This window comes from Monodon monoceros, unplaced genomic scaffold (assembly GCF_005190385.1).
Source record: "Monodon monoceros isolate NGI ecotype Baffin Bay Population unplaced genomic scaffold, NGI_Narwhal_1 Super_Scaffold_16, whole genome shotgun sequence".
Lineage (NCBI taxonomy): Eukaryota > Metazoa > Chordata > Mammalia > Artiodactyla > Monodontidae > Monodon > Monodon monoceros.
In genome coordinates, this window is record NW_021703772.1 from 45,124,213 (window position 1) to 45,146,275 (window position 22,063).

A 22,063-nucleotide genomic window follows, 5' to 3' on the forward strand; every position below is an offset into this window, starting at 1 on the left:
AAAATAATTTGAAAATTTTGAAGTGTTTAAAAGACTTACTTGTATAACTTCTAAAATGTAAGGATTTAAAAAAATAAAAATATGGTAAAAGTTTTGAGAAATCAATCATTAAATTAATTAATTAAAAGCAGTTACTAAATATCTCTCCTGAGTCTGCAAACCCTGAAGGTAGAGAATTTTAGATCTAGGAGGCTCAGGCAAAAATCCTATAGCTTTAAGAAATACTCATTTACAAATGCATATTATTTGTGCAATTTTTATATTTTTTCCAGAATTGTTTAGGAAAGATGGCAAGACTTGAAATGGTCTCTTCTGAATTTTAGATTTAAGAACTTTAACCTTGCCTTGCATGCCATATGATGCCTAAAGACAGTATTCCATCATTGAGACTCAGGACCACAAGCAGAATTGCTAAAGAGGGAAGCACAGGTAGCTGCTGCCTGTGTGGGCTTAAAATTATGTTGAAATGTCTTAAACACTTACAGGGCCACCACGAGGACCAGCTATACCCGGAAGTCCAGGGGCACCACTTTCACCCTTAAAAAAGAGAAAAATAATTTATATTGCCCTGCATCCAAACAACAATGACGACAAAAGACATTTTCCGTTTCTAAATAGTGTCAAGTGTTACCTTATCTCCAGGCTGACCAGCTGGGCCAGGGGGACCAATGGGACCAGTAGGACCCTAAAGGAAATAGAAATATACTTTAATTTCGAAGATAAAAAGCATCATTTTCCTTATTAATCAAAGAGCATATATAAGGACATACTGTTCATCTAATAAGCTAGATAATATGATTGCTTTGATAGCTTGAATGATATGCTCTTCACTCAGTGTGTAAATACTGCAGAGCTTAGTAAATATAAGATTTTATGGATTATATAATTCAGTGGCAATTTATGGATTCATTTTTTCTTTCTATTGCAGAAGATAAATAAGATGTGATATACGATTTCACAGTCGTATCTTTTAAAATTAAAGTGCATTGCCTTATTCAATTGTATGATAATTCAAAATATTTCATTTAACCACTTAAATTAGTGTTACACATATTACAGTTTTCACATTGAAGTTTTCAAATATTAAAGTTTTACTTATATTACATAAATAAAATATTAGATTTTTTAAAAAATTGTATGATGGCTTACTCATCTAGTCTGTTAAAAGTGAAGCATTTATGAATTTGTTTAAGGCAACTACAGTAAAGATAACGTCTATCTAATGGCTTAGTTATCATGTTTATTTGCTACAGTCATATCTAGGTGTTTACTAATGTGAATAGAATTGATTGTAATGTGTTTTTTTTTCAATTTTTATTTATAATAGTTAAATAGTTAAATAATAGTTAAATAGTTATATAGATTCATGGAAGTTTGCAAAGAAATATACAGAAGAATCCTGTGCATCTTTCTCCCAGCCTCCTTCAGGATTACATCTTACACAACTATGATATAGTATCAAAACAAAGCAATTGACATTGGTACGACCCATAGAGCTTATACAGTTCACACCAGTTATACATGCACTCATTTGTGTGTGTGTGTGTGTGTGTGTGTGTGTGTGTGTGTAGTTCTATGACATTTTATTATGCGTAGCCTCGCATGACCACCACCACAATCAAGATATTCAAAGGTACAATCATCATAAAAGACTCCCTCATGTCACCTCTTTATAGTTACACCCATCTCTCTCTCCCCTATTCCTCAATTTTGGTAACCATAAAGCTGTTCTATATAATTACGTTATTTCACAAATGTTACATGAATGGAATCATGCAGTACGTCCTTTTTAGATTGCCTTTGTCACTCAGCATGATGTCCTTGGTGTTTGTATAAGTTGTTACATGTATCAACTTTTTATTGCTAAGTAATATTCCATGGTATGAATGTACCATGGAATTTCAATGTTTTTTAAAATCAAAAAGTTCCTTTATCAGCATTGAATTTTAGTGACTTATTATGACTTCAGCTTATAACATTTATCATACTTTTGAGATTTTTTCCATTCTTAGGTCACTGTTGAACTGTTAGTGATAGAAACCAGGAATTTTAACAATCATGTCATTTGGGTCTTCTTAATGTCCAGAAGGTGGTAAAGTATGGTCTAACTTATCATGAGGAGTTTTTGGAAAAAATAGAAGTTGAGGTGAGGGACTACTCCATATCACATACAGATAAATTCTGTTTCTCCCCAATTCGAGTACTCACCCTTGGACCATCTTTCCCTGGAGCACCATCAACACCTGAACTGCCGGGCTCACCCTGTCAAATAAAAGCCAGTGTCATCAGATTAGAGGTATTTTCACTGAAAACATGCCAAGAAGAGGACAAACCCTCAAGATTAGCTGCAACGTATAGTAGGTGTTCTGCTTAAAAAGTTGCTTTAGAAATCCATCTCAAATTACACTTACTAGATGGGGGTGGGGTGGGAGGGAGGTCCAGGAGGGAGGGGTTATAGGTATACATAAACCAGATTCACTTCATTGTACAGCAGAGGCTAACACAACATTGTAAAGCAATTTTACTCCAATAAAAAAATATATATATAAAAATAAAGAAATAAGTAAAATGATAATATTAATTTTGAAAATAGATTACTTTCCAGAAATGTTGCCTTCCTTTAACCAACAAAGTCTGTTTTATTACATAATTAACAGAGAATAAGTTGGTACCTTATCACCTTTTGGACCAGGGCCTCCAGGACCCCCTCTTTCTCCAGGCATTCCTTGCAGACCAGGTGAACCAGCATTACCAGGTGGCCCAGGGGAACCAGCAGGGCCCTGAAATTAAAGGAGAAATAGTAAATCACAAGAAAGAAATAAAATGCATTTTGTAAAATCTAGGTGAATTGAATTATGTGGAGTTACCTTTCCTCCTTCAGAACCAGGGGGGCCAGTTCCCCCTCTAGGCCCAGGGGGCCCTGCAGGTCCAGTAGGTCCACGTTCACCAGGGGCACCAGAATCACCCTGTAGTAGGAAAATGGAATATCCCTGTTAGGAAAACCAAGGCTAAAAACAAAGCAAAAACACCCTAAATTGTATTGTTTTGATATAGACCACAAGGTTCTTAACTTACATTTTTGAACAATTTAGAAATTTTTATAATTATAAAAGACATTTGATCAACTGAGTGAGAAACGGAAACACAAAATTAGTTAATCTAAACAAGGAAACTTGGATAGCTGGTCTGATGAGCTAGCTTTGACAATATTATTATTATTTTATCACAAAGGCAAATTTTTAAAGTTCCTCTACCAAAACAGTTTTTCTATAGAGAGCCAATGCACTAGAAAAGTTTTCTTTTGAAATTTCAGGTCCATAGTTGACTCTACAGTGTTTATTCATGTCAGAAAATTTCATTTTCCAGATGATGCAAATTTAATGTATTGGAAATGTCTCAGGTTACCCTAAGTGTATTCACCAAACATTTGCAATGTCGTGCTTCTAAAAAAAGGAATATTTTGGTTTGCTGTACTAAAAATGTGTCACTAATCAACTGCTCTATAACATGCTGAAGAAATGCGAAAATAAGTAGAAATATTTACCTTGCCTCCTGGAATTCCAGGTACACCAGCCTCACCCTTTGGGCCCTAGGAGATTGGCATTGCATGATTAGGCCTCTATCAGAATGTACGTTATATAAGTATAAGCAAAATACACACTTGACTTGCATACTGTATAATTTGTCCAATCTTGAGCTGTATACTCTTCCTTGAGTTCCTTTTATTTTATGGTAAAATTCAAACTTTCCATGGAATAGTTATGACTGAATAATTTTTCTTTGTTTTATTAATGAATATTTCAAAACTAATTGTTAAAGCTCAGATACCATGGCATGAAAATGCAGAAGTTAATAATTTATAAATGATTCATATTTATTCTTTTGGTTTCTGAGTTTTGAAAAAATGGCAAGCAACTTACCGGTTCACCAGGTTTTCCATTTTCTCCTGGAGGACCACTCGTTCCAGGCAAGCCCTACAAAGAATCGTATTTGTATTGTGTAATCACTTCAAACATTGCTTATAGAAAAGCTTCTCTCATGTAAGTATGTTTCTGCAAAGTATTCAAAAAATGGTTTTAGCAGTCTTTTTACGTGTAAAAAATATGTAGCTCTCAAAATCCAACGATAGAGAGGTGATAGTCATATCTTACAAACCTATGTTCATCTCCCTCAATTCTTTCTGTTGCTGTATATAAAAATGAATTGATAAGTGTGGTGAGATGAATTTAGCTATATACATTTAAATTACAATAAAAATAAGTATAAGCATATAGAATTACGTGAACTTTATTTTTTTAAAAAAAATTATTAATGCACTCCTTCTAGCATAGGCATGGAAGTTATGCTTATTAACATTGCCTATTGTTTTATTTCAAGGTAGAAGTCAGATCCACACATTTTAAGCTTAAGATGCATTATAATCTTTTAGTGTCACAAAAAACTGAACAGCTGATTAACTCAACAAATACAACTATCAAAGGAAAGTACTGATAAAAGTAGGTGCCCAATGACATTTAAGTAACAAATTCTTACTTGTAATCCTTGTGGACCAGGGCTTCCTGTGTCTCCTTTCTCACCACCTGGCCCCTATGTACAAAAAAATATTGAGGTGCTTCATTATAAGATATCCTTTCATATTTAGTTCACACAGTTTTAATTTCATCAGGCCAGTTGCTTAATCAAAAAATTAATGGTGTAAAGGAGGGCAGAGTCTGGCTTGTGGAAGTGATGCAAGGGAGACATGTACAACATAAACTTTACTCAGTATTAGAATTTAGCTAGCTAACTAACTAAACAAGCTTTGTAATTGCTTTGGTGAACTATAATGATATAGTGTCAGAGATTGTATAATTCCCAAAGTCTTCCCTTGGCCCCAGTCCCATCCACTTCCATTTCCAATTTATGTGAGTAAACCTACGGTAGGTCCTGGGGGACCCTGAGGTCCGGTCTCGCCATTCTTTCCAGCAGGACCCTGAAAAAAAAAAGCAGTTATGGAAGCAGAGATAAAGATAATAGAAGTCATAGAGTTGGAGAGAACTGCTTCTACTAGAAGACTGGAAATGAGTGGATGAAAGCTACATACCTGAGGGCCAGGACCTCCAGGACTACCACGTTCTCCATTCTTTCCAGGAGCGCCCTAAAGAAGTAGCCAGTATTTACTTACTCTCAAAAGGAAATTATTCATTATAGTGTTCTCTCATGTTTTTGATCTGTCCCCTACACACACATGCATATATCCACAACCGAAAACTACTTTCGAGAACTAGGTTTCCATAAATGTTCCACTCTTTGCCCAGAACTCCAGAAAAAATATTTTAGCTCCCTTCTCACATGGTATTTTGATTTTCATATACTCTTCTGTGCTTTGAAGTGGAGATCAATTTTTGGCCATCTGCACTCCCATATAGAAAGTAAAAGACCTTTTGTCAAATATTTATTGAAGAAATGAAGGAAGGAACTCACATCATTTCCTTTAGGACCAGGGAAACCCATGACACCAGGCTGACCTCGGGAACCAGGTGAGCCTGGAGGACCTGGTCGACCACTTTCTCCTTGACTTCCCTAATGAGAAAAAATTATATTAATAGAGGTTTCATAAAAATCTGATCAAAATATACAATGTACATACCAAGGCTATACAATATACATCAAGCCTAGTCCAAACTGTGCATTTCATTATTCTCTGGACTTGTAAAATGAGATGCTAAAAATGTACTTACGGGAGGCCCTGGTTTCCCATCGCTGCCTGGTCCTCCAGGACTACCGGGCATACCCTAAATCGAAGAATTCAGTCAGTCAGCTGATTTTAAAATGATAATTAAAAAAAAACTAACAGCACCTATCTGTAAAATTTTGAGCTTTCCACTGACATATGTAGCTTCATATTTGCACACATGTTTTTCTGTCTGTAAATATCTTCGTCAAGCATTCTATTTTCTGTTCTTCAATCTATACTAGCTTAAGTTTTCTTCAGAGAATTTTGTTTTGTTTTGTTTTGTTTTGAGCCTACAAAATGTATAGTCTGATTTAAGTTATTTTTGAACGTTCTTCATTTGCTTTTCCTCTTAGTAAATGACAGTGTCAAGCAAACAGTGTTCCTCTTTACCCTCAATCCTGGACCTCCAGGGAGGCCGTCTCGGCCAGGTTCTCCAGCAACTCCTCTGGGCCCTGCAGGGCCTGGACCACCACGCTCCCCGGGGGGACCCTACATGATGAAATAAATCAACATGTATGAAAAAGAGCCTTCATTGACCTAGACGTTGACAGTCTTTAGGGTGCAGCTAGAGAACTTCTTTTGGTCCCTTAAAGAGAGTTGGGGTGTTGCTGGCATGCTCAGCGTAAATCACCATTACCTATTAGCTTGGGTTGTCATACTGGAAATATTTTAAGGCAACTTCGATGAACATCACATGCTGAAGAAAGCAATATTTAGTGGGCTTAGCAGTATAGTTTGGTGCATATAAAATCAAAGATCTTTGATGTTATGAAATCAGATTTGCACTGCACTTCAGAGTTTCCGAAGAACTTTCAGGCATTTTAGTCTAACTTATTCGTGCAATGATACTGAGATAAATAGTTCCCAATTGACAGATAAATTAAAGAATTCTCATAGAGGTTAAATAACATTAGTTACAAAGCTAAGAGAATGGCTGAGCAGGGAATGCAATCATTGTTTTACATTGGGAATTATTATTTTTTTAACTCCAACATATTTCATTCAGATAGTTAGGTGTTAATTAATGGGAAACTGTATAGAAGAATATACCTATGTGTAGCACCAACATTTCTGAACATTGAAAACTAAAGTTATCTACCTTTTCTCCTGGAAGGCCATTTGCTCCAGCAGGTCCTCGGAATCCAGGCATACCCTGAAATAGTGAAAGGCAAATATTTAAGTCCAAAGTGTCAAAACGTTTTCATAATTCTCATATTGTGAAATGCTTCAGAACAATATTTGGGATTGAGTACTACTCAAATTAAGAACAAACACGGTTGCCTCACAGTGAAGGTGAAGTTCTATGATTGTTTTCCTTTTCGATGCCCCTTGGGAAACGTACCCTTTCTCCTGCAGTTCCGGGAAGTCCGTTCGCACCAGGTTCTCCAGGAGAACCGTCTTTGCCATCCTCACCCTTAAGTCCTGGAATACCTGGAGAACCAGCTTCCCCCTGTGAAAGGAGGTCAATAAAGAAATAATGACTGAATTTCATTGCTAATTTTTTACCTGTTTATTTCCTGATTATGGTATACATTTCTAAGAAATAATCAAATCTGTTAGGGCGATACTTACGCGTTCCCCACGTGGTCCTGGCTCTCCTTTGGCTCCATTCTTACCGGGTTCACCCTAAATGGGACATAATCTTGGTTTAAAAGTGTGGAAAATAGACTAACAAAATAATCACCAGTCACACCTGATTCAATTATAAAACCAGAGTGAAATCAATATAAATTCAATGGAACAAGAACAAAGAACCTGCTATTTCTTTTTTTACTGTGAGAAATAAGCCACACCTTTCAGACAATAAAGGAAAAATAGACAACTTACTGCAGCACCTCGTTGCCCGGGAGCACCATTGGTACCAGAGGGTCCTGGAGGACCGCGGGCTCCTATCAGTCCAGGGGCCCCAGGAATGCCAGCAGGACCCTAGAAACAATCCAAGAACATTAACATTAGGCAAACTTGAACTTTCTTTTCTAAATAGCTAACTTAAATGTATTGTCCTGCAAAATGCAGAGGAAGCCAATAATATGTGTGTGGCTGAATGTGGGTGAGTGGTGGGGGCATCTTACCATTTCACCTTTACCACCAGGACTACCATTACTCCCAGGAGGGCCCTAGAGGGGGAAAAGAGCATATTAATAAGAATGCAAATAGTACATATATTTTTGAAGTTGCTTATATAACTAAAATAAATTTATTGATGGGTGTTGTGCTTTATAGAGATTAGGTGATTCTTCCAACTACAGCACAACACATAAAATGTCGCAAAAAATGATCATTATCTGAATAAATTAAAGATAATATGCACTTGGTCTAAATTATTAAATAAGTACATAGAGAAGAGGTTTTTGGTCTTGTTTCTTTTCCAAATTTTTCTGATTGGTGATTAGTTTGGGGCACAGTCTTCAAAGTATCAGATAACTATCCATCCTCTACTTATTCTGTGTCATATAACCATAAAATTCATAAATTCTAGAAAAGTGCAGACCGCAAAACCAATTTCGGTACTAGTCAAATCAACAGTAGAGCTATTGCAGAGCACTAAGCAACATTTCTTTGCAAAAAAGTAATTTTAATTGATAGCAACATTAGAACATACGCTTTCATGAAATAAAGTGTAGCAATGCTCTCCCTTAATCAGCCATATTTGGTACTTACAGGAGGACCTGGAGCACCAGCATGTCCCTGAGGTCCAGGTTCTCCTCTTTGTCCAGGGGAGCCGCTAGAACCAGGAGATCCCGCAGGTCCAACTTCACCCTAAGGGATAAAACCCTAAGTAGTCAGTCTCCCTTGCCACTTCTAATCTCTTGGCCAGTTTGCTAGTCAGTCCTGTTTAAACCCATCTCCCAAAAGCTGAAGCAGTATGATAATTAAAGCAAAGTTTCATTAATCATATAGGCAGAGAAAAATGGTAACTATGTGTGTGACTGTGTTATCTCTGTTTGCAGAAAGAGACTGGGAAAAAAGAAAAGACAACAGAAGAGATCAGAATAGCAAAAGGCCAGGGATAAAACCCCTTTTGGAATCAAGAACAGGGCTTTAAAGATCTATATAGCTCAAAGAAATCCACTTGACTGTTAAAAAAATCACTTTCAAGACGCAGCCCAATGATTTTCTGTTGTCTCAAAGATATATTTTACATTCTTCTACAGAAATACATGTTTACCTTAGCACCAGGGGAACCAGGGAATCCTGCAGTTCCAGGGGGACCAGGGGGACCCTAAAAAAATAAATAGCATTTCAAGAGCTCTTAATCAAGTAAAAGAAAACTAACACTACTGGTAAATAATAAGTGGGTACATACAAAATACAGAGGAAAATTAGATAAAAACAGTATTTATCGTCAGTGATGAACATTATGTGGAGAAATAGTGTGGTAAAATAAAAAGAAAATTTGGATCCCCCATGCCCGACAACTTATGCCATGAATTCTGGTGACTTTGTGCAGGTCACTTAGCCTTGAGCTCTCATTTATAAAATAGAGATAGCATTATTATCTATTTTGCAGGACTCTTTTAATTGTCATATCCAATATTGGCCCTTAACTAACATTATAAGCACCATACAGATGTTAGTAACTGGCCAAGTATAATAAGGAGTATCAGAATTTTGTTTATGGGCTTACCGTTTCTAGATTGTTTCTAGATTTTGTTTATGGGATTAGTGTCAGTTTGAATCAGATATTTATGAACAACGTTGAGTTTTAGGTCTACAATCCATGTTATTCCACTACTCCAAAATTCCATAATCTCTCATTACACTAAACCCATCAGGGTTAGATGAAAAGTTACTTACTGGTTGTCCATCACTTCCTCGAGCTCCATCATTACCTCGAGCCCCCTAAAAAGAGAAGCTGGTCTCAAATATCTTCTTTCTGAAAGGCTGGTCACAAGTAATATTTTAACTAAAAGTCTGACTCAATTGAGTCAGAATTTTCCTCAAGTATATTAAAATCTGCTTAATAATTATATACCTTTAGAGGGAAATTGTTGAAATTCTGATAGGCACAGTAATGATCTGATGTAGGAAGATTGGATTCTGTGTTTTACAGAACTGAAGGCAAATTAACGCATAAATATGCCAAGTTAACACGTTAAAAAAATCCTCAACAGATAATAACTATAAAACACTTATTTGTTTGCATATCGTTATGGCTAAAATCCTTATGGAGGTGACTTTAAATGCAATTTTATAGAAAACTTCTTGCAGATTGTCACAGCCTGAAAACTGACTGAGACACTTCTCGGTGACTCGGATTGTAATTGTGTAATGTCAGTAAGAATACTCACTGCAGCTCCAGGAAGTCCTGGTCGTCCTCTCTCACCAGCAGGTCCTCTTGGACCCTACAGAATAAAATTAAAAGTGTGGTCTTATTTTATTTATTTATTTTTTTTGCGGTACGTGGGCCTCTCACTGTTGTGGCCTCTCCCGTTGCAGAGCACAGGCTCCGGACGCGGAGGCTCAGCGGCCATGGCTCACGGACCCAGCCGCTCCGCAGCATGTGGGATCTTCCCAGACCGGGGCACGAACCGGAGTCCCCTGCATCGGCAGGCGGACTCCCAACCACTGCGCCACCAGGGAAGCCCGTGTGGTCTTATTTTAAACTAGATATGTGTGAGAATGGTTGCAGAGTGAGTGAGGCAAGTTTTGCGTTAGGTGGAAGTTAATAGTAAAACTGAAAATTGTATGATAAGAAACATAATTACCATTGCTCCAGGAGATCCGTTTTCACCTGGAAGGCCATTTTCACCCTAGAAACATATAAAATGTGTCACCATTTTGTATAACAGGAGGAGAAATTTATAACTTTTTCAACACAGCATATTATAAAAAATATATGGAACCAAGAAAAAGATTACATTTTAACAATACCAAATTTTTCTTAGCAATCTTATATGCTATAAATCTCAGTTTTTGCATTTTAAAAACTTGAAGACTAAACAGCAGTAATCAACGTGTTACTCAGGGGCACTCAGTCATTTCTAATCTAGACAGTTCAAGTTATCAGCTTTCATGGAAGTTTTAAGACAACATCTCAATTAGTCGCTGTTATTTAGCTCTTAAAATGCAAAACTCAGGTATGTTTTAGAAAAAAGCAAACCCTAAAATATAAATCTTAAATATAGCTATAATATTTAAATAAATTTATTTATGAAAATATGATTTGTTGTGATTTACCTTTAATCCAGGAGCACCTTGTTCACCTTTTTCTCCATTTCGTCCATCAAAGCCCTTTGAAATAGATAAAAGTAGTAAAAATATTAAGATCTGTTAACAATTCAGAACAGTTAAGAACTTTACATTAAATTTTTTATAGCTAGCTTTACCACATAGCACTATTTTCAACATTGACATGAATAATTTAAAACTCTTTTAAGTGCATTGAAGACCTTGGACATTGATTTTACAGTTAAAAACATGAAATAATTAGAAAGTACAATTTAGTCCAATTAGGAATTTGCTTTAAATGTAGCATTAGGCAAGTATCAGTTTCATAGATTTTTTTTTTTTTTTTTTTTTTTTTGCGGTACGCGGGCCTCTCACTGCTGTGGCCTCTCCCATTGAGGAGCACAGGCTCCGGACGCGCAGGCTCAGCGGCCATGGCTCACGAGCCCAGCCGCTCCGCGGCACGAACCCGCGTCCCCTGCATCGGCAGGCGGACTCTCAACCACTGCGCCACCAGGGAAGCCCCTTATAGATTTTTATGTCTATGAAGTTGATCAATTTTTGGCTCAGCTGGTTTACTCTATCTAATGTTTTGCATAGAATAAGTCATTTGATTCAATCTGTAAATCATATTGACTAAGTCAAGAATAGTTCTCAATAGTATATTTTCATCTTTTCTGACAGTGGCAGTACGAAACTTACTGTTTTATTTATTTATTTTTTATTATTTTTTTTTCTTTTTGCTGTACGCGGGCCTCTCACTGTTGTGGCCTCTCCCGTTGCGGAGCACAGGCTCCGGACGTGCAGGCTCAGTGGCCATGGCTCACGGGCGCAGCCGCTCCGCGGCATGTGGGATCTTCCCGGACTGGGGCACGAACCCGTGTCTCCTGCATCGGCAGGCGGACTCTCAACCACTGTGCCACCAGGGAAGCCCCGAAACTTACTGTTTTGCAAATATTTTCCATACACTTAAAATCAGCTTTATTACTTTATCTAAAATAACTAGTTGATTTGGTCAACAAATAAAGTTGATAGACTTAGAAAATCAAAACAACTAGTCAGAATCAATCATTTTTGGCACACACTCAATTGTCCAATAAAATTGGTAAGTAAATTGGTAATAAAATTAGGTAAGTAAACATAGCCAAATGCAACAACTTACAGTCAATTTAGAAACTGTACTTACTCTATGTCCTTTCATACCAGGGAATCCAGGCATGCCAGCTGGACCTTTAAGACCCTAAAAATAAGGAATAAAAAAGATATTAATGAACTTTCAAATAGACTCACAATACAGTAGTAAAAATGCCTTCCCTTTTTAAGTTTAATTTAATTATATAATAATTTTCAACCTAAGATCATTGTGATTACTCCAACTAATTCATTGCATGCTGAAAACTTACTGGAGGGCCAGGCAGTCCTCGCTCTCCAGGTCGTCCGGGTCTTCCTGATTCCCCCTAGGTGGAGAAATAAAAGAATATATGGGAGCTTGTGTAAGAGAAAACTCATTGTAACCAATTAGTGAACTGATTATTTTGCATTTTTCTCACCAAGGACTCATGAAAATGGTTGGACTAAACATGATTGTGAGAACAGCTTTCCTAGTAAAAGGAATGGGGAGAGCTTCTCCCACCTTGATATAAACTTATAAAAAATGCAGGCATCACTCCAAACAAGTATTATGACCACCTCTCAATCCAGTGGGAAGAATTTGCTATTGGAAATTAAATGGGAAAGAAAGACTGACATAATATTAATTGTGTTTTTAAGTTTTCAAGTTCATAAAGAACAGATACAAATTTCTTTATTACAAGAGACAGAGAGAAGAAGCGTCTTCTCTAGTTAAATGTTGTAATCACTGGATGACGCTTCCTGACAGAGTCAAGAAGCACATTTGGGGGTTTTGTTGGCTTGGAATTCAGAAACTGGTATATGTAGCCATGCAAATACTATGTAGATTTTCAGAGATTAATATGAGCTAAAAAGCTATTAAGATATCAACAATGTTTTGAGTAAGGTTTTTCTCTTTGAGATTCTAGAACATGAGATATACTATTTAGAATATTCCAACTTGAATTTTGCTGTATCCCCATTCAATTCTTAAAAACTTACATCCTTTCCGGCAGGACCTAATGGACCTATAGCACCAGGAGGTCCTGGAGGACCCTGAAAAAAAGGAAATAAAAAACAAATATATCTGTAGATTTTTCTGTTACAATCAATTTATTATTCTAACTATGTGTATTTCTAGAAAAAAACTCCTTTTAAAAAATACTATCAATGTTTCTCATCATGAAAATGACACACCAAGTTAATAGTATACCTATATTAAATCCAGTTGTTACTGTTTATTAAACTTATTTTTTATGAAAATTAAAAGTACCATGTATCAGTATTTTATATCACATGTGTGTATTTATAAACCCAAATGCACTTCTACATTTTTTGAGATATTGAAATTTTAAATGTATAGGTATTTTCAAATACTTTGAAATATTAAACTAACTTCACCTTATTTACACAGCATGTTTTCTTGGTGGACTTTGTTAGACTATGCTTATTTCTACTAAATTAATTTTAAAATTATATTTCAGAAGAGTAGACATGCAGGTGAACTGAGTGGCTACAGGATAATTAATCTATATTTAAGACAAAGAGGATTTGTATTCACACTAGGAAGTGGACTGTGGTGGTGGCTAATTAGCCAGGAAATTCCTAGATTAAAATAGTAAGTGTCTCTTAAGATATCTAAACCATTGAGTCCAAAAGATCTTTGAAACCAGTTCAACGATCATAAAAGTACAATTTTTTATTTTAAATAAATTTGATCTATATTTTGTAGCATTCGACAGTTATGTTTTAGAAAATGAAGGTGGTTTCTATCTAGAACTGTTAATTTATTAAATATAGATATAATTGTTACTTACTGCAGGACCAGCTTGCCCAGGTTCACCAGGGGGACCTTGGTATCCTGGAGAACCCTAGTGGATAGAATAATACATAAATATTTTTAAACTAACTTAATCTTCATATGATTCATTTACATCGTGAAGACAGTATGAAATCAGAATTTGTGAATGTAGTCAGCGAATTTTATTCTAGTTTATAAATATTGAAACTACAATTTTTCAGATCAAAATAGAGTTAATTTATTCCATTCTACACACTTAATTCCACTGAAACTGAATTGTTTCAGACTTGAAGCCATATGACATGCAAATTAAATATGTGTTTTAATTTTACCAAGGTTTTAATTGCTAATAGTTAAAAGGAACTAAATGTGAAATTCCAACATCTTTGAAGGAATGATAGTTTCTTGGTTGCTACTTCTCTACTTAATTGGGATTATGCTTGCTGGAATGGCAAAATTACAGCAAGATCTGTATTAACTTGATTCATATAATATGCATGAAGAAGAAATCACCATTAATGACTATACTTACAGGGGAACCAGGATGACCAGATGTACCAGGGGGACCGGGTGGGCCGGGCGGACCCTGGAACAAAAATTTGAAAGATAAGTACAAAATAAATGCATCTGGAATACACTTTATCCAGGCATCAGAGATATCTCTGTTTTGAATGATACTGACATCTTTAAAAATGAGAACAGCATACCTCATTATGTGATAACTATTCATGGATTAATTAATTTTATTAATTTTAAATGAAAATCTCATCACAAAAACTTCACTCTAAATGAAATTCTCTCAGAGTCAATAAAAATTACTGGTGTTATAAAATGTTGACCTGAGTTCCCCAAAAAGTGCTTTCAAAATCTGGAAAAATCTATACAAAATGCTTTGAGAATCTCTGCAACATTAGGGTGATACTTGAACTGGTGAAGAAGCATATTTTTGCCTGGCAGCTCAACTCAATGTGGAAAAATATTGATCTGCATAGTATAAACCCCAGTTTCTAAAAATAATGATGTAAATCAACCCAAAAGTTCTTAACTATATCACTGAGTTGTGTTGATATGAAGATTTAGTTGCGTGTGTAAGATTCATCGTACGTGGGACAACAATAAATTGTAAATGATTTATCATTGTTCAGAAATACAGGTTAAACTAGAAAATCTTCAGTTTTGTAGCACGCTATTTATAAATACTGATAATAAATTTATAAAACTAGAGTTTCTTCTTAAATTTTATCTTGTAACTTTTTTTCTGGAATCTTAATAAGTAGTGGATTTTTTAGTTTTTCTTTTTAGTAAAAACAGTATATCTGATTGAAAAATAGGATTCATAATGTGAACGTAGCTGAATAACAACAGATGTTTACATTTACATAGTTAATACAATTGTCCTTCTGGTTTTAAAATATACACAAAAAATTCACAGGCTCTAAAACTTTAAAGATGAATAAAATTCTCTGCTTACAATTTACTTTTTACTAATTAAGGGTCTTTCTTTAACTGATCATTTAGATCTAATAGCTGAAATTTTGTCCTCTCTAGTTTTAGAAGTCACAACTATGGGGTCCAATGATCTGGGCAGCAATCTTCCATAATCCCTGGGAATCCAGCTTCATGTCTCATTTACACATACATACCTGTTTCTGGCACTAAAATGATAACCTTCCATAGTACTGCTCCTCCTAATGGCTATTCTTCAATAAGGGTCATTTACATGGGACACCATGCGTCAAGCACACGTGCCTAGGTTTCAATGCTTTTTTGCTCTTTTCTTCTATCAAAACTTCAGTCATTTACCTTGAAGGGAACCTTTTGCATACAATGTGAATTGATATCATTTACAATAGATGAACTTCAATACTCGATAAATTCTGGAAATATTTGTATTTCAGGATTTGAGGTGAGATGAATTGTGATATTGGATTGTCATCAAGTGGATTGTCATCTAGAAAGTAGCATTTGAATAGTGAGCAGACATTGAAAGAAGGTTTTGAACAACTCAGGTGAGAAAAAGGAAAAGTGGAAGTGAAAAATAACAAAATTTGGTTAAAATTAGGAAATATATGAGTGTGAGACCTAAGTATGAAGGCAGGTGTGCCCCTGGAATAGGTGGTTTTGTAAAGAAGGAAGGAGCGGCAAAACAGGCATGAAATAAGAGGCAGTGAAGAAAAAAATGAGTTAGGAAAGAAGGATCATGATAAACCTACCATTTTCTTTCCCACCTTAACAAAGAATAAGCTATTTTGTACAATTCTGTCATAACACTGTATTACTAGAAGAACAACCATTCAAGATTTAACAGAGTGGAAGGCTAAATTATTCTCTAAATGCTGACAAACACTTGTACATACAGCTGGCCCGGGATAGCCTGTGATTCCTCCTGGTACTCCAGACTTGACATCATATGCCTCATACTGGGGAGAATAGTTCTGTAGCAAAGAGACCAGGTAGTTAAGATCATGTTGATATATAGATCATAATTCTTTTCAGAAGCATTTAGAAGAAATGCATGCAACATCTGTTCACTGATAGAAAGTTTTCTGCATGCCAGAGAGTGTGGTATGTATTATTTAATTATCTTGCTAATTCTATCTCTGTAACTTTAGATATTAGATGTCTTACAGAAATATTTGCCTAGGCAATGCACAAATCTTTCAACTGACTGTATGCAATTTGTTTCTAAATAATTTTTTTCTACATGCTCTTACTAAAAATATTTCTAAGTGATATCTACAGCCTTAGAAACATAAGATCGTAGACGAAGGCTGAAAGAGCCTTGAGATCATATAATCTGACTTTCTTACTTTGAGCAGAAAAAATGAAGATGTCAAATTACTTTCTCAAAAGTTAATGATACAAGTAAAATTGATATCTCCAGTTTTTAGTTAATGTACCTAACAGATTCGCCAAAAAGTAAACATCCCCATAGAAAACAAGCACGAGATTTAATAGAAAGTTTCATGTGTTTATTGGATTGTTTTGGAGATTATTTTATTTTGAATTCTAGGCCTAGCAATGGATTCTGTTTGGTACCAAGATAAGAATAAGTTAGACTATATCCTTTGCTTCCTATCAAATTGATTTTTGAAAATCTTTTTTTTCAACCCACAGTGATTTGTATATATGTTTTCTAATTTCTCCTAATTTCATGCAGTAGAAATGTTGTCTTATTTATTTGTTTAGTTATCTGCTTTACATGCAGAGTTAGTGGGTTGCCATGCTTTTCAAGAGGAGCAGGATATGCTCTGAAGGCTTGGCAAGAGTAGTTGCATAGGCTTGAATAATCCTCCGGACTTAAAGTCATTAAGGAGTGCTCATAGCTCTTCAGCTGCTTTTGTCCAGACTTTCAGAGGCTTTACCATCAGGATTATAAGGGGAATAGTTACAGCAATACCTAAATTCTCTAGGTTAATTCTTTGGGGAGTTGATGGTTCATTTTTCAAGCCTAATGCGTATATTATATGCCTGCTTAGAAGCTAGGAAATTTTGCAAAGATATAGTAGCAATAGCATTAGAATTATGAGGAAAAGTGAATATTTATAAAGCACTTAGAAGAGTGCCTAGCATATATAAGCACTAGATGGGAATTTGTTAAATACATAAAATCAGAGAATAGATATAAGAAACCTACAGAAGTGAGATGTCATATAGACTAAAGAAAAGAAAATGAACCAGGTAGTTTTAAATAGGACACTCTTTTAGTTCTGGAATTTATTACCTGGCTACCAGTTGGGCATGATTCACAGATTCCAGGAGGGCCGGGAGAACCAGGGGAACCTGGCAGTCCTGGAAGACCAGGATCACCATTTCTCCCAGGAATACCAGGAGGACCCTAAAAAAAAAATCAGAGATAAAAATAAACAAAACACTGAAAAGTCCTAGTGATTTAGAATCATTATTAAATTGTAGCTTCTATGCTTTATAAGAAATCAACATAAGGGATATGTTTTCTCAGGAATCTATACATTTGTACCCAAATCATGTGTATAATTTCAGTGTAATTTATTCCTTTGCATATTGACCTATATGTTATTTTTCAAACCAATAATAGGGGTGAAGACACTATACAAAGTTGGGGAAATCTGAATCTTTACATGCACAATTATGGATTCTCAGTTTGAGTTATCATGTGTCATTATTTAAATATGTGGTACTAAAGGAAATGTATACATGATGAAAGTTCAAATATGGAAAGGTTATTAGAAGGGAAAAAAAGAAAGCAAACTCATCAAGGAACTAATTTCCTTTCACTGTAGAATGTTTACTTACTGGATCTCCTTTGGGGCCTTGAGGTCCATGACCATTAGGAGGGCGAGTGGGCTAATAAATGGAAAAGATATAGATTAAACAAGACATAGATAGGAACAATTTTCCCATGAAGTGTGTCCCAATTTCTTATCCTAAATTGCATCCAATCCCTGGTTTTTAACAGGAAGGTTCACCTTTTACTGGTAATACCCATGTGATTATTTGCTGGACATTACTTTCACTTCCTTTCAGGCTCCTATGACATAGGAACTATTCATGTGTTTAAGTATGAATCTTGAGTATGTACAGATTTTCTTTAAACTCACAGCTGTTGGAGGCTGTGGGCAAACTGCACAACATTCTCCAAATGGGATTTCGGGGTTGGGACAGTCTAATTCTTGGTCATCACATATTATGTCGTCACAGAGAACAGATCCTGAGTCACAGACGCATATTTGGCATGGTTCTGGTTTCCAGACATCTCTATCCGCATAGGACTGACCAAGATGGGAGCATCCTCCTTCAACAACTGAAAAATAAGAGAGATGGTGTAATATTTTGCACATTCAAAAAAATCCAAAAATTAAATTATGAAGAATATCATGGTCTTCCTCCATAATCTGCTAAGTAGTAAGAGACTGCGTTAAATACCAAATCTGTTTATTAACATCAAATTGGCATACTAAGGTAAATTTTCCTTAGGGCCAGTAGGTATTTTACTTTTGCTTGTAGTGAGAACTTAATACCAGTGGAAATCTGACAATCACCTAAACATTTACTTATTAATTGTGCAATTGAAAACAAGTTTTGCTATCTAATTTCTATTCTTTGCTTCAACTACAGATGGGAGCATTAAACTATAAAGATGATTTTGTCACTAACTTTGAAGGCTTTCTGGATTTTATTAACCTAGTTGAGAAATTCAGGGGAAAACTGAATTACTCTTGGCAACATAAAACTCTTCCAGATTCCTGGGAAAATCTTAACAAGTCTTATTGTATGTATTGAATATCACTGCTAGCTCTGTTGGGCATTAGTAGGTCAACATAATATGATATAATATAATATATTGTATACCTCATATGAATGTAAAGAGGTTTCCAAGTCACTAAAAAAAAAAAGTTTTTAAAACAAAAATTGGCAAGGAATAATAAGGAAAAATATGAATCATGACCATGTGTATGTGTGGCTTAAAATGGTCAAAAATTTGCTTCAACAAAAATTTTAGACTTGTTTCCTAATTATATGTAAGATACTGACATTTCAACAGCTATTAACAATGAATCAGCTTAGGGGTTGCCAAAATAAAACCAGGTCTCAATTCTTAAAGCATTAGCTGTGGACTGTGCTTGAATACAACTTTAGCTCTTGAGGATTACTTTGATAGCTTGCCAGTAACTGAGAAAATAAATTACAAGTTTCTAAACATATGCAAAAATTTTTGCCAACAACAAATCACATACTTGTTCAGTATTTGTATTTTTGTGAAACAGTGAAATTTTATTTTTTCAGAGCCCGAACCTTTGTCTGTTGAAAGAGGCTTGCTTGAGAGAAGGCAAGTCATTTAAGAACACTTTTTGGTGCCTTGTGGCCAAGAGGCCTTTGAGAGAGTCCTGAGATTTTTCCACCTGGATACTACATACAGCCATGAAGATCACCTCTTCAAGTTCCTGTTTTTATATCCTCTCCATACCTCAAGTAATGCTAAATATTTTGAGTATAGAGGTTTGGCTGATTCAGTAAAAAAAAGTTCACCAAAAAAGGAGAATTTTAGAATCTAGGGACTCTACAGCGTACCTCCCCTCCTCATTTCCATCTATGTGTGCAGATACAACTTTAATCATCTTGTGCCACACCCCTGATGGATTCAAGAAGTTTAAAAGTCTTTTCTTGTTACAATTACCCAATGTGTTTACAGCTAATAAAAGAAAGTATGATTGTTTCACTGCAATTTTAAGTAAGCAAGAAAGCATCTGCTTATTTTAAAAAGTTATTATAGCTCCTCCTCCATGTTTGAAACAGATGAGAACATTGGAAAGAAATATTGTCTAAGCTTTTAAAGGAGCATTCCTTTATACTTTGTGAGCATAAAAGCTGAATGCCAAAATGCTTACCTCACGTGAATGAAGTAGGCCTATTTAAATGGTGTTTTGAAAGATATGCTTAAGGGAAGTGCAGTCTTTTTCATATTATTATGAACAGTAGTAATTTAAAGGATCTAGGCATTAAATTTTTTCTCTAAGCAGAAATGACATATTTAGGAACTAAGTTCACTGGCTTTCAGAAGAGGCATGAAAATTTTGATGAGATGGAAGGTTGTTTAATAAAATTGTATGACATACACATTTCAAACTTTACACTGGCTCCCTTTTCTTAAGATGAATTATTTTTAAAAAATTTCTCTAAATTAACATTATATGAAGTGTCCCAACAGATTAGTTTTAGCTCAAGATTTTTTCTCATTAATAATGTGGATATCAGCCTTCTCAGCTTCCTTGAAGATATCACTAGTATAAAGAATATTGACCATAGGCCAATATATGTTTGAAATTTGCTGAGAGTAGATTTTAAGTGTTTTCACCACACACACACGCACACACACACACACGTAACTATGTGGATGTATTAATTAATTTGATTGTGGTAATCATTTCACAATGTGTATATATATCAACTCATCATGTTGTACACCTTAAATATATACAATTTCATTTGTCATTTATATTTCAATAAAGCTGAGAAAAAAAAGAAAAAGATACGACCAGTTTATACTAATACTTTTTTTAGCTCTTTTTCTTTGGGTCAAGAATATCTTTCTATATTTAACATAGGACCTGTTTTATAAAAATTAGCTGTTGGATACAAATGAAGATAACAGTTAAAACTAGGGTCAAGCATGTTGTATTTTAAATATCTTCTCTTCCTACATTCTTATTCTGCTTTAAAATCAACATAAAACATTTTCCCTTGTGTATTCATCCTCCTATATTTGTGTCTCATTGAAGGTACTATCACAACCTAGAGATACAGTATTTTACATTCGCTCTGCAAACTTTTAAACAAATGAGCATAATATTGACATTAAAGTTGTAAATGAATTTTTTAGAATTGGGGTTAAACTCAGTGTTACATAAATGAAAATTATTTAGCCTTTTCTTTCCAAATTTTATTAGAAGCCATGTGTGTTATGCTTTTTAAAACAAGAGGTCTCAATATAAATGTTGAGTTAATTTGGTGTACTTCTCTTTTTTTTAAAGGTGATGTTGTTCTAAATAAAAGAAGAAAGGTGGAATACTTGAAAAGTAAGAATTAATGCACTTTTGTTTATTGCCGTAACTTATCTCACATTCATTTGAAAGAAATCTGGCTCTCCTGAAAAGTCAGTTCCTGTAGAAACTTGTAGCTGAAAGTCAGACTTTTCTCTGCAGTTCTACCTCAGTCACCCTTGTTGAAAGAATGGAGAATTTTATGTAGTTGCCTCTAACTTTGTGTTTTGTGCATGACAAAATATGGTTGGCAATATGTTCTCTCAGAAGCTAAACCTATTACACAGATGTCTCACGGTCCTCAGTTTTAGGACCATAGCCTAGTTATATATGAGAAAATCATGGCAGAGTAAAGGAAAAAAATGTTTTGCTTTCAAGAGGAATAAAATGCTCTAGTTAGCCACTTGCAGCATTTAGAAATAAAATAGAAAATGGAATTCAGAAACAGTAGTCATCTCATATTATTCCCTTCTTTTCTTAGATATCTAAATTCAGAGCAGCTTTGATGAAAAAAAATAAGATACATACTTTTGTAAATATGTTAAAGAAAAAGTAAATAATCTCATTTTTACTGCTGGACAAGTAATAGATTTCCCAATTACTTCCTTTATTGTTATTGCTTAAACTAAGTCTCCCTGTTCCAATGTGTAATTAATTTTAAACCCCACCTCTCATGTCACTTAATGTTTCTGTTCCTTAGTACAAAGAACTGTCCTGAAATAAATTTCTCTGTGGTCACTCAAACAA

At 35.0% G+C, this 22,063-nt stretch overlaps 1 protein-coding gene across 1 annotated transcript in view; it reads right to left on the minus strand.

Moving 5' to 3' along the window:
* The window catches only part of COL3A1 (collagen type III alpha 1 chain), a 39,186-nt gene that overhangs the window by 10,646 nt on the left and 6,477 nt on the right, over positions 1-22,063 (minus strand). The window contains exons 2-34 of the mRNA XM_029225367.1: positions 18,377-18,579; positions 18,072-18,122; positions 17,521-17,634; positions 16,154-16,231; positions 14,329-14,382; positions 13,813-13,866; positions 12,998-13,051; positions 12,289-12,342; positions 12,072-12,125; positions 10,898-10,951; positions 10,426-10,470; positions 10,009-10,062; positions 9,515-9,559; positions 8,886-8,939; positions 8,378-8,476; positions 7,789-7,833; positions 7,544-7,642; positions 7,289-7,342; positions 7,059-7,166; positions 6,816-6,869; positions 6,107-6,205; positions 5,721-5,774; positions 5,464-5,562; positions 5,084-5,137; positions 4,919-4,972; positions 4,534-4,587; positions 3,921-3,974; positions 3,545-3,589; positions 2,868-2,966; positions 2,673-2,780; positions 2,209-2,262; positions 632-685; positions 484-537 (exon numbers count right to left, since the gene is read on the minus strand). Coding sequence (XP_029081200.1) covers positions 484-537; positions 632-685; positions 2,209-2,262; positions 2,673-2,780; positions 2,868-2,966; positions 3,545-3,589; positions 3,921-3,974; positions 4,534-4,587; positions 4,919-4,972; positions 5,084-5,137; positions 5,464-5,562; positions 5,721-5,774; positions 6,107-6,205; positions 6,816-6,869; positions 7,059-7,166; positions 7,289-7,342; positions 7,544-7,642; positions 7,789-7,833; positions 8,378-8,476; positions 8,886-8,939; positions 9,515-9,559; positions 10,009-10,062; positions 10,426-10,470; positions 10,898-10,951; positions 12,072-12,125; positions 12,289-12,342; positions 12,998-13,051; positions 13,813-13,866; positions 14,329-14,382; positions 16,154-16,231; positions 17,521-17,634; positions 18,072-18,122; positions 18,377-18,579 — 2,309 coding nt within the window. The remainder of the gene's footprint in view (positions 1-483; positions 538-631; positions 686-2,208; positions 2,263-2,672; positions 2,781-2,867; positions 2,967-3,544; positions 3,590-3,920; positions 3,975-4,533; positions 4,588-4,918; positions 4,973-5,083; positions 5,138-5,463; positions 5,563-5,720; positions 5,775-6,106; positions 6,206-6,815; positions 6,870-7,058; positions 7,167-7,288; positions 7,343-7,543; positions 7,643-7,788; positions 7,834-8,377; positions 8,477-8,885; positions 8,940-9,514; positions 9,560-10,008; positions 10,063-10,425; positions 10,471-10,897; positions 10,952-12,071; positions 12,126-12,288; positions 12,343-12,997; positions 13,052-13,812; positions 13,867-14,328; positions 14,383-16,153; positions 16,232-17,520; positions 17,635-18,071; positions 18,123-18,376; positions 18,580-22,063) is intronic.